Source organism: Stegodyphus dumicola, chromosome 8 (genome assembly GCF_044657685.1).
Source record: "Stegodyphus dumicola isolate Sdum_Otavi_A_Nest chromosome 8, ASM4465768v1".
In the NCBI taxonomy this organism is placed as follows: Eukaryota; Metazoa; Arthropoda; class Arachnida; order Araneae; family Eresidae; genus Stegodyphus; species Stegodyphus dumicola.
In genome coordinates, this window is record NC_140775.1 from 186,880,588 (window position 1) to 186,893,262 (window position 12,675).

At 32.5% G+C, this 12,675-nt stretch overlaps 1 protein-coding gene across 1 annotated transcript in view; it reads right to left on the reverse strand.

Annotated features, from left to right (window-relative positions):
- LOC118183044 (tetratricopeptide repeat protein 17) overlaps positions 1 to 12,675 on the reverse strand; it is a 63,770-nt gene that overhangs the window by 31,472 nt on the left and 19,623 nt on the right. The window contains exons 2-4 of the mRNA XM_035352453.2: positions 11,753 to 12,012; positions 5,397 to 5,511; positions 117 to 233 (exon numbers count right to left, since the gene is read on the reverse strand). Coding sequence (XP_035208344.1) covers positions 117 to 233; positions 5,397 to 5,511; positions 11,753 to 12,012 — 492 coding nt within the window. The remainder of the gene's footprint in view (positions 1 to 116; positions 234 to 5,396; positions 5,512 to 11,752; positions 12,013 to 12,675) is intronic.

A 12,675-nucleotide genomic window follows, 5' to 3' on the forward strand; every position in this document is an offset into this window, starting at 1 on the left:
CAAAGAAGTAGAATTTTGAAATGAAAAGAAAAAAATAATCACATATAAAATAATATAATATATTAAAAATAATAATCATATATAAAATAATATAATATATATATTAAAAAAACCACCTTTTGCATTGCTTCATACACCAGATGTCCATACACATCAACATTTTCTGCAGCATTAATAGCATGATAAAGACCTTCCTCTGGTGATAATGAAAGATTATGACGATCTCTAACACCCTGTGAAAAAAAAATTAAATAGTAGTTTAAATAATTCTGAGGAAAATATCAGTATTTATATATATAGGTCCAAAACCAATTTCATTAAGTAAATAATTTAATTAAGTACTTACATATTATCCCACTGACCAAGAAACTCACCAAATAGCATGATTTAGAGCCAATCGTGGAAAAGCACAGCATAGCAACACACTCGTAACATCTGTGCTTTCGTCCGATGTAACCTCAAATTGATTCTTGATACACAATCTTTTATTTTTATGAGCCATGATTGAACTTTTTCTTGCATTTAGAAATAAATTATTAAAGTTTAGGGGCTGCATTCCACAGAACAGCAAGCAATGGATTATTTTCAAAGTTATGGAATCTAAGCATCAGAAAAGTATCTATGAATGAACACTGTATGGTCAGCTGACTATGGCTGGCAAACCACTAACAGAATATGGCTGACAAACAGTAATAGAAACAGTAATTACCTGTGAGTAGACAGCTTCTTTCAATAAAATTTCCAATAAAATTGAAAGATCTAACAAAATAGTAGAAATCACCTTTTTACAAAGTGGGTCAAATATTGACTGTTTATTAAATAAAGTGACATCAGTTCTTTCAGCATTCCACAAGATCGAATGATGCAACTTTGGTAGGATCTCTGCCAACTTTTATGGTTTGATGGTAGCCAGTTTTGATAATCGACAGAATAATACGTTAAGTACCTTTAATTACTTTATTTGTGCATAAACTAAAATTACTATTATTAAAGTCTTCTTTAAACTTTTCATGTTGACTGCCATGCAGATGTGCCAGCATGAAACAGACTCATTTACTGGCTGAAGCACAGCAAAGAATCAAATATTTAATTTTTCATGCATTAACATGCATTTTACTGTATCACATGCATTTTCTTTGTTTTTGAAAGTGAATTTGTAACAGTCATTATAAAGCATTACTTTTCCTGTGAAAACAATTATGCCACCAAAACGAAAATCGAATGCTCGATCTATCAGGGCTGTGGAGTCAAAATCAGAGTCAGGCAGATTTTAGGGTAAAAGCAGTCAGAGCTGGAGTCGCTAAAAACAGGTTGACTCCCGACTCGAATTTTTGTTGGACAGTTTGAATTTGAAATGAAATTAAAATGAATTGAAAAAAAATTAATGACAAGCTGAGTTATTATTTTTATTTATGGACTATATGCATTCGTAAATAGTTATTTTCTATTTTATTGATGTATTAATAAATAAACATAAGGGAGGAGGATGGATGTGATAGTTGCCATTAGTGGTTAAACTGATTCATTTAGTTACAAATCTCACTGGTAAATTTAGGTAAACAGCACTAGCAGCAAGAACTCCCAAAACTGATGCCATTCTTAGGAAGCGAGCAGGAAAAGGAGCAATTATTGATCAAGCAATGTGATAAGAAAGTACAGATGATAAAGAGGTTGTTAGAATTACAAACTTTTTTAGAAGATGTAGATAACTCTAATGTTTCACTAACAGAAAGACTGTGGAATGATCTTGTAGAATTGTAAACTCTTCTTTCTACACCGTATGTAGCCACAAAAAGCTGCAATCTGAAGAACTGACAGGGGGCAGAATGGAAGAATGTCATGTTTGTTCTTTCTGAAATGAAGGGTTTATTGCCGAAGGAATCATTTCATCAATGAAGAAAAGAGAAACTAGTTTGCTATACAATGAAGATCTTGCTGGGTTCAATATATGTAGATCCGAAACACCAAATTTTCTTGGATGAGGAACAAATTAAAAAGGCAAAGAAAGCCATCTATTCTCAGAACAATTGGAGAATTTAAATCGGGACAGTCAAACTGCAGACATTGCAATTGCGTCTCTATCATCCTCTTCCAAAGATAAATTAGATTTTGAGAAATATGTTTGGATAATATTGAAAAGGCTAAGGCAAAGCCAATGAAAATAAAGAACCAGGAGCATTTAGATATAAAAATGAAAAAATAGAGAAATATGATTGTGCTTCCAGAACACCTCTTTTAGAACTTATAAAAAATCTATCCTGAAAAGTCCCCAATAGTAACAGCTTTTCCTCCTACTCAAGTTAGCGTGGAAAGACTCTTCGCAGCTCTGAAGTTCATCAAATCGGATCTATGGCCCTTCAATAACTAATGCCAGTTTTTCCATTTCATAATAAATGCTAATTAATATAAATAATTTGCTATGCCATCATTTTTTTTTCCTGTAGCATCTATTACTTTTTATATTAAAAAAATAAGCTGTAACCCATGTGTATACGTTTACATATATATATATATGAGGGATTCGGAGTCAGAGTCTTTAAAATTCCAGGAGTTGGAGTCAGTCATTTTCCCTACTGACTGCATAGCCCTATGATCTACACCTCAATCACTAAAGAAAAAAATCTGATGTGTACACCACATGACTTCCTTGTACGGAATATTAAATTATAAACATTTTTCTTGCATTTTATTTAAACTTATTAGATTGAATTAAACCTACTTCGCCGACAGCGCATAAACCAAATAGAATAAATGCATTCTTTAAAATTCACTTTGTTTACCATAGCGACACTCTGGCGCTAGGTTTACTTAACAGTATTATATTTCCTTCATATTATAACTCAAAATGCACAAAATGTATATCATTTAAAGAATTATCTAATCGTTGCCACATGTTCTATTCAAACACTATAATAAAGCTAGAACTACAGATAAAAGAAATTAAGCAAACAAAACAGAAACAGTTTTTCACAGATGATTGAGTATTTCTCATTTAATTAATTCAGTTCTCACTTCGCAAGAAGGCAAAAATGCATAAAAACTCAAAATATCTATATTAAAAATTACAAAGTAAATCTCAAACGCTTATTTCCTCGAAAAAATTAAGCATGATTTAAATGGCAATAATAAATGAATGCGTTATCTTTGTTGTTGCGAAGCTAAGTTTCTCTAGATTGGCAACAAATCCACTGGTCTTCTGTTTCAAATGTAAACATCAATGGCCGCCATTAAAAACAGGCTTAGCGATAATTAAACAACTTTAAAATTGCTGATAATTGTAAAAATATTGCACACAGATTTACTAAAGGCATAAAATCCTTAACCGGAAGATAAAAACAACATAATTCAATCATTTTTAAAGCACAAAATGTACAATTTACAAACATATAAGAGTAAAGAAACTGAGATCACAGAGTCGGGTAATAGAGTGGATATATATATAAATATATTTATATACGTTTGGTGCGGCCGATTGCAACCAAAATACGAGGTGCATATCTACATGTTATAGCAGTCCTATATACAAAATTTCAACATTCTGAGGCTACTCGTTTTTGAGTTATGCGAGATACGTATGTACGTTCGTACAGACGCCACGAAAAATTCTGTTCAGAATTAATTTTAAAGCAGTTTTATAATTTTTTTGAAGGAAAAGAGTATTTTATTCTATCCTTACGTACGGATATCACACGAAAACATTGTTAAATTGCATTCGATAGCGGTCAAAATGGATATTTTCGTTGAAATATGCTGCCTGAAACTTTTCGCGATTACAATATTTCCTTTTTACTTCGTACAAGGCAGTAAAAAGGTATCACAAGCTTCAGAAACAAATGAACAATGAGAAATAAGACTAGAGAATACATTGCTCAAACCTGTTTGTAGGAAACAAACAAGCGACAGGAAACAAGACTGGGAAACATTCGAGTACCCACTGCCCAAATCTGTTTATCTGAAACAGACAAGCAACAAGAAACAAGACTGGAAAATGTTCAAGTACTTAATCCAGACGAACACTGCACGCTGATTTAAATCTTGATGCATTCCATTACGATGGTAATTATGATTACAGTCTTCATCCAAGTGTGGTTATTAGAAAGATGGATAAATTATGAATGTATTGCAGAGCCCTCAAAAAGAATGAAAAACAAGTTATGTGTTCTGCAGGTGGAAAAGTGTAATTTCCAGAATTAAATTTACCACCCGAACCAGCTGAATCTATTAATGAAATTGACCAATATCAACTGGAATGCTTCAACAATAGCAATGAAGGAGTACAGCACATTTTATTAAAACACAAATACTTTCTTTCCTTTAAGCAGCACAGCAATACATGATGAGTACCAGCTAGTTTTTCAATGTATTACCAACAATTATTGCAGCTTAGAATGAATCACTGGGTATTGGTTTACGATCTTCTTTATTTGCATTTTATTTATTATTATATACACAGAGAAAGAGAGAAAAATTTGCATGTTCAAAAATATATACCATATATACCCGCGTATAAGTCGAGATATCTTGGAGGAAAAAAAAGACTTCAAAGTGGGGGGGGGTCGACTTATACGCGGGGCCTTAAAAAATTAAAAGAATCGGAAGTTAAAAAATTTCTTTATATAATGCAGTTGTTTTCCTCCCGACGACTGTGGCCGTAATTCCGGGAGGATTGACGTCCGTCATTCAACTACTAGATGTCTGCCTCAATAAGCCCTTCAAAGTAAATGTTAGAAAATATTGGGCAGAGTGGATTAGTTCCAGTCGACCAACATTTACAAAGGGAGGCAACATTAAAAAGCCCGATATTACATTAATTGCTCAGTGGGTTAAAGATGCTTGGAACGAAATACCCTCCAAAATGATTATAAAATCATTTTTAAAATGTTGTATTAGCAACGAACTAGACTGCACGGAAGATGATGCTGTTTTTGAAAGTGAAAATAACGACGAAGGCTCTAGTAGTGATTGTAACAATACAGAGTTTGAGACTGAAAATATGTACGATGACGAGCCAATGACGACAGAAGAGTTCTATGAAATGTTTGGCAAATCTGACTATGAATCGGACGGTGAAGGATTTGATTTTGTTTATTTACCAAGATATTTTTTATCGTATATTTACTTTTATTTCTCAGATGATTTTGAATAAATGTAATACTTAAAAAATTTTTTCCGAAGTTTCTCGATCGATTTCGGAAGTGGGGGGGGGGGTCGACTTATACATGGGTTTCTTATTTTCTACGAATTTTTTATGCCGAAGTGAGGGGGGTCGACTTATACGCGGGTATATACGATATTTCAAATAACATAAAATACAATAGCACAAAAATGAAAAATGCATTTAATTATTATTAAAATAAAGAAAAGCAAATAGACAAGAAAATTCATAATATACGTACGGTAAGATGCTCAAAAGCATGCATACTGAAATCAAGACTGATAGCCTCAGTGCAATTGGGTTTCTGCAATTCAACCTCTGGGCCTATTTTCGGAGCATTTTCAATGAACTCTTCACTATTAAAAAAACAATCTACTTGAACAAATTTACACTATTTATGAGATTTTTATTATACAAAAAGTTTATTTACACACAGCATCAATATCAAATGAAGATCAGATTTACAATTGACTGTACTTAAACAAGTAAAATAAAAACTGAAAATATGTTTTAATATTAAAATATCCAAAAGGATATTTTTGAAACGTTTATAACAACATATATACAGTACAAAGTCTGAGATCTGGACTCGTCGGGACTTGTGCGATCCTGGATTTGGGATTTTTCTGGATATTAGATTATCAGTTTAAATCTAGTAAGATGGCATGAAGATATAATGAAATTAAAAATCTGAAATCGTAATTTATGAAATAATGAGGTATTTGTTATTAAAGAGTATCAAAATTTAGAGGAAAAAAGCTTATTATTTAGTTGTCTACTTTAACAAACATTCCTTTCAAGCTGTTTAAATTGCTTCGTTTTTTGTGCTAATACCGGGTGGCCATAATTAAACTGACAGTGCTCACAGTGTTCTGTAGAGCAATCTATTTGCGAGAATGACGCCACATTTTGTAGAAAGATTAAACAAGGCGGGAGACGAAGGATTCTGCGGGAAAAAAAAATTAGTTCCAAAAGTCACCACTAAAGGAATATTTGGCGCTGTGTAATAGAAAATAGAGTGTTAACAAATACAAATCAATACGGAAATTACCTTTTATTTTGCATTCAAATGAGGTTCAATGTGGCTGCCGTTGTTGTGGTAGTTAGTAGATTTGGCCGTTAGTAGATGGAAATCAACGATGTATCTATGTAGAATGTTTTGGTTTGAGATGTATACTAAGCAGATATGCAGCAACGGAGCCAAATTACTGATCATACAAATTTATGCTAAAATGATTGTTTCTTCAATAATGAGGTATTTTATTTAGTGCCGAAGTGAAATTACAAATTGGGAGTCTCCACGTTTTATTATGTGCAAAGCGGGGAAATCACATGCACATGCGAAAAGCATACAAAAAAAATTAAGTTGGTGATGACTTTGAGGTCTAGGTTTTAGGACATTCCGGATATTGGACGTCCAGATCTTAGACTTTGTATTGTAGTATGTGAATATCATCAATTTATTTATTTATGCATACATGCGAGTAACTATAAATGCTTATATACATGTGTGTGTGAAAGATACAACAAAATATGATAGCTGTTTTAAAAAAATAATTGGCGACCTCAACATTAACATTCTGAATTTGGTGATCTCCCCCTGGGTTCATCTTTTCTCCCAGGGGTTTTTCTATTTTACGTAATGTTGCAATGCAGATACCTCTTGTCCAATTAAATTAATTACAAACCAAAACTCGGAACAGGAACTTTTCCCACTCCCTTCTTTCTCTGAAGTACTATGATACTCTCCCCTTTTTCATATAAGCTCTCCTGTTGGCAAGACACATTTCATCCATGTTGCTGCCACTTACTTGCTTAAGATGACATCGTACTTCGAAATGGAACTTAACTGCATTCAAATATAATTGGGAAACATCATGTCTGCAAAAGGATGGTTTGATATACATGAAAAATAAAGATTGTGGTTTTTCAAGATCCGTTGTACTAAATGCATCATCATGCTTTTCCACTCAGCCACCTTCAAGCCACTACGGTCTTCTCAGCCATCTACGCAGTATCGTAAGCAGTTCCAGTGTCTTTATCTACACATTTGGAATTATTACATATAGAGAGAATAAAAAGTAGAAAAAGGTATTAAAAATTTAAACATCGAGTGACCTAGTAGGTCAAAAATAGCGCTCATAGCTGCTGATATTTAAAAATTCATATTAATAAGAAAAGAGGTTTGAAACCTAGCAAAGTTCATAAAAACATTTGTGTATGCTATCACATTTCAGAATAATCATGTAAAATACTGACAAATCATATTACATATATATATATATATATGCCATAATAAAAGCACAGGAAATACCGGAGCAGTGTCGATGCGTGCTTAGATCCATATTGAAGAAGAAGTAATCTGATTGTGTCGTAAGCTAATGTGTTGACTTCGTAAATAAAACTTGGCAGTAGAAGCGATTTTAATTCCATTTTTATTTCCAATTGATATTTGTGGCCACAATCACTTGGCACTCTAGTCGTGCCTTTCCACAGAAGATTTACATTTTTGATATTATTGAGATAGAAAGCAAGCCAGTGAAATTACATCTTAGCAGAGTAAAGGGCAAAAGCTGAAGTGCGTAGTTATGCAAGATGGAGGCACGCGAAGAGAAAAGTTTTGGTTTACAAGGCCAGTTTCAGTTCCCAATGATTACGTCATCAGAGCTGCGCCGATCATAGAGTGATCTAGAAATGACGCAATGCAAAGAAGTTATTACGATTTTAGAATAGAGGGGAAGAATTAATGTTTATAGTTTAATCTATAATTTTGATTCATATATTTTTATCTTACATATTCCCCCCTTCAAAAAGAAAAAGGCGTAGCGACAGAGAAGAGTTAAAGCACAAGCAAATTAAAAAAAATATAAATAAATAATAAAATTTTAATCCTGTAAAGTATTATTTATAAATATCAATTTTTTTAACATAATTTTTTAATTTTTAGAGTCCTATTGAATTTTTCAGCATTTCAGTCCAAAAGTCTTTTTGTTTGAGAGTTCACATAATCATAATTCTTCAGGGAAGGTTCTTGTTATCGCAGAATATCACAAAAACTTTTACATAATCATTACTTATAATTAAATGCACATAAATATTTATGATATTAATTTTCATATTGATAAATTATAATTTAACATCATAAATAATAGGATTAAGATTTTCAGAATTTATGGTTTCACCGTTATCATCTTTCATTTACAATTCCTGAGTTTACCAAACTGGAAGCCTCGCAATACTTCTAAACAAACATATCCATCAATAGGGCTGTCCTCTTGAGCTAACCAGTGTGTTCTCTGCACTGGTGGCCCAGGGTGCCGAGACAGTTACATGAAAAGGCCTCCGTTCCTTGCGTTAAGATAACTGGCCTTTGAGAACTGCACTAATACATTCCATAATAAAAAAATATAATAATAATATAAAAAATTTACATGCATTCATAAAATGAGAGCCTCCAACATTATCTTGCATGAAGAGGGTAAAAGGAACAACTGTACAGAGGTAATTACAGGTCTCTGTTGAAGGCACCAGTACACCCTCATCATACTATACTTAACACACAATAACCCATAAATTTTAACATGCATTTACCATAATTTCATATTACTTATCTGTACTAATTTCACTTATTTTTAACATCTTTATTTTTAGAATAATTATAAAATTCGTATTCAAAATTCTCAACAAAATTTCAAAAACATAAAAACTTATCTTAATATCCTTCCCTATGAATAATTTAAATAGCTTAAAATTCGTTACTTAATTTGCTCACACATAATTATGAAAAATTAGAAAAATCAATGAACAAGAATTTCAGATTTTCCCAAACAAATTGCAGAAATTTTAACCACAGTTGAAATGAAAACTATAGAATCCGCAGCACATTAAATAATTTAGTTCCTGAGCTAGATTCACACGAATAGAATAATTTTTGAGCTGTTGAAAAAGCGGAAGTGCAAATAATTTTCTGTCGCACATACTTGCAAACACTTTCTCGGATCGACCTTGAACCCGCTGTAATGCTTAATTCCTAAACTGATGATTTAAAGCACTTTTTTTTCTAAATATTGTAGAGATCGGCGAAGCAAATTCAATATTCCTTTTTACTATCATTCGAACTTCTCAATTTATCGAGACATTACTTTCAATCTGTAAACACTACACGAGATTATTTTTTGAAGCACTTGCAAAACACCACAGCAGAAGAATGATCTGTTATTTTTTAAACACTGAAAAAACAAACTTGATGATTCACTTATTTCACATTATCTTGGATTTATCACAAAACGATGATTTGAAGAGCTGAATTAAATTTTCCATTGAGGTTTCAGGCTGCAGGAAACTATCCTGTCGACTTAATTGTCATAATAAAAGCACAGGAAATACCGGAGCAGTGTCGATGTGTGCTTAGATCCATATCGAAGAAGAAGTAATCTGATTGCGTCGTAAGCTAATGTGTTGACTTCGTAAATAAAACTTGGCAGTAGAAGCGATTTTAATTCCATTTTTATTTCCAATTGATATTTGTGGCCACAATCACTTGGCACTCTAGTTGTGCCTTTCCACAGAAGATTTACATTTTTGATATTATTAAGATAGAAAGCAAGCCAGCGAAATTACATCTTAGCAGAGTAGAGGGCAAAAGCTGAAGTGCGTAGTTATGCAAGATGGAGGCACGCGAAGAGAAAAGTTTTGGTTTACAAGGCCAGTTTCAGTTCCCAATGATTACGTCATCAGAGCTGCGCCGATCATAGAGTGATCTAGAAATGACGCAATGCAAAGAAGTTATTACGATTTTAGAATAGAGAGGAAGAATTAATGTTTATAGTTTAATCTATAATTTTGATTCATATATTTTTATCTTACATATATATATATGTAAATCAAAATTATAATTTAAAAAGCATCTTAACTGCTCATATTTAATTTGGGTACTTCCTCTCTAGTAATAACTTTCTCAAAACTGTGTCACATCTGAAAACTAATTTTGCATTATGTCATCTTCTGCATTGCCTTTAAGTTTTAGCCAATCAGATTATCGGAAAATTTTACTATAAACAGTTCTTTCTCTACTAAAAGATTGTCTCTTACTGGGCTGCTTCTGTTAAAAATATAATGCACCATCATCAAAATTGTGGGGTGAAGACTGGCCTCATTTGTGATGTGTGATCACACAGGGCGATTAACAAATAATAAAGAGATATTTAGATTATCCAGTGATTTTTGTGATTCTTCAAAAGTTCTCTGCATCTTCTACTATGTAATTGATATTTTCAGTGATGATCTAATCTCAATCCACTCAAAACTGCAAAATAATGTCTCCCCTAGTCAACTATTCATCTCTTGTCAAATTACTGTAAGGAACTAAATCATATCATCACACATATATATATATATATATGTATGTATGTATGTAATGATACAATTTAGTTCTTGAAGTAAACTGATGAGAGATGAGTGCTTGATTAGGGAAGTTATTATTTTTGCAGTCGCGAGCGGATTGAAGATTAGAAGATCACTGATTTCTCACCAATCGAACACATTTGGGATGTGCCTGGACGACATTTGCAGACCCTGCCATTGCCATGTTCAGAAGACAAACTGTGGCAAATGGTTGACAGGAAATGGACATTTCTAGTCTCATTGACTCTGTACCTCGATGTGCTGCTTTGTGTATTGCTGTCCAAGGTGGTCCTCTCTGTATTATGCATATCATTTTGAAATAAAGGTCAATGTTCATTGCTGTCTCTCTCTTTATGTCAAGTTTCACCACTTTCTAGCCACTCCTTGTTATTTCAACATCGGAAGTGTGTATATGTTACTGTGAAAGACCGAAATTGGAGAATGTCGACTTTCACCGGAGAATATCAACATTCACCAAGTACGTCGGTGAAAGATCGAATATTGCACTACATTCTTGTATATTCGAACCCTCACCGGTGTAGTATGTCGACAATCACAGATATGATCTGGTGAAAGTGGAAAAGAGAGGTCATAAAGTGCCATAATAGTTTAAGTTGTTGCAATAAATAAGATTTGAACCACATAATTTAGTAAGTTTTTTATTACTGTTATTTTATTTTCTCATTTAGAACGTACTGTATAATTAAGTAAGTTTTTAACCTCTATTATTTTCCTTTCTCATTTTGAATGTATTGTGTGTTTTAGGTTCTCATGTTCTTAAGTTCTTATTTCAAGTCTCAAGTGCGTTTATTCGGAGAAAATATAATATTGTTATATGTTCAACATTCACCATTAGTACATGGTAAATGTTGACAATGACCGGTGTAAGTCAGAAATAAGACTATTTGGAAAATATTTCGGACATACACCAAGAGACTATGTGAATGTTGACATTCACTGGTGAAAGTCAACATTCTTTAATTTCGGTGTCTCACCGTTACATATACATAAATATAGAATTGTAGTATATATATTTCACAATACTATATATATAAATAAAGACAACTGCGAAGCACTGAAATTCAGGCCATTTAAATAGCCAAAATACATTATATATCTAGAACAGATCGCACTCCTACAGTAAAATATATTTAACCATTAAAACTACAGTAACGATTAGATAGATACACTTACTCAAATTCTTTGAAACCAAATGGAACAACAGTACTAGCATACAGGTCAAAATCCGTGAGTGGCTTTTCAGCAGCAGTACAATCTTCATCAGTGGAATAAATTTTTCCTTCTAAATTTGTTTCCTTGTCTTCACGTCGATCGATTTCTTCCTTCTGCATCATAAGCTGCTGTTTTAATTCTTCAATAAGGATAGCACGCTTCTCTTGCTGCATTAAGGCCACAAGATCATAAGGACGCTTTAATGAAAAAACTGAATCCATCTGAAAAGTAGTAAAGTTACAGATCAGCACAGTGCAAAACAAAAAGGTCCAATTGTTAAAACTACATAACATAAAAGAAAATTTTATTTAAATTTTATAATATAAGCTGCAAAAATACAATTGTGTACAAGAAAAAGAAAGCAAGGAAGTAATGTTTGATACAAACATATGAAAAATTATTACTTCAAAATTTAGAAAAAAAAAAATGTTTTAGACATCACCGCGTGTGTCATTCCAGTGAGTGAGTGAGTGAGAGATTATGGCGCAAAACCAAAGATGATTATAGTGTGCCAAACATGAGATGGGGTATGTACAATCAATGAAATTAAAATACAATAAATAAAAACAAGTAGACTAATGTATCAAATCCAGAGGATGAAGTCATATAAAAACAAGTTAAAACCACACATTTAAAATTCAAGACACAATCTTCAAAACAAATTACATTAGGTGATAAAAACCAGTCTCTTTTAAATAATAAAATAAATTACAATAGACCTCTCTTCTGATTAAACGGTCGAGAGGTAAGTCACAGCTATTAAAATATTTCTGACGAAGACTGTAAAAACATGGACACTCAATTAAAATATGACAGACAGATAGACAAACATTACAATTTGAACATACAGGCTCATTTTCAGCTTTTAAAAGGTAGTTATGTGT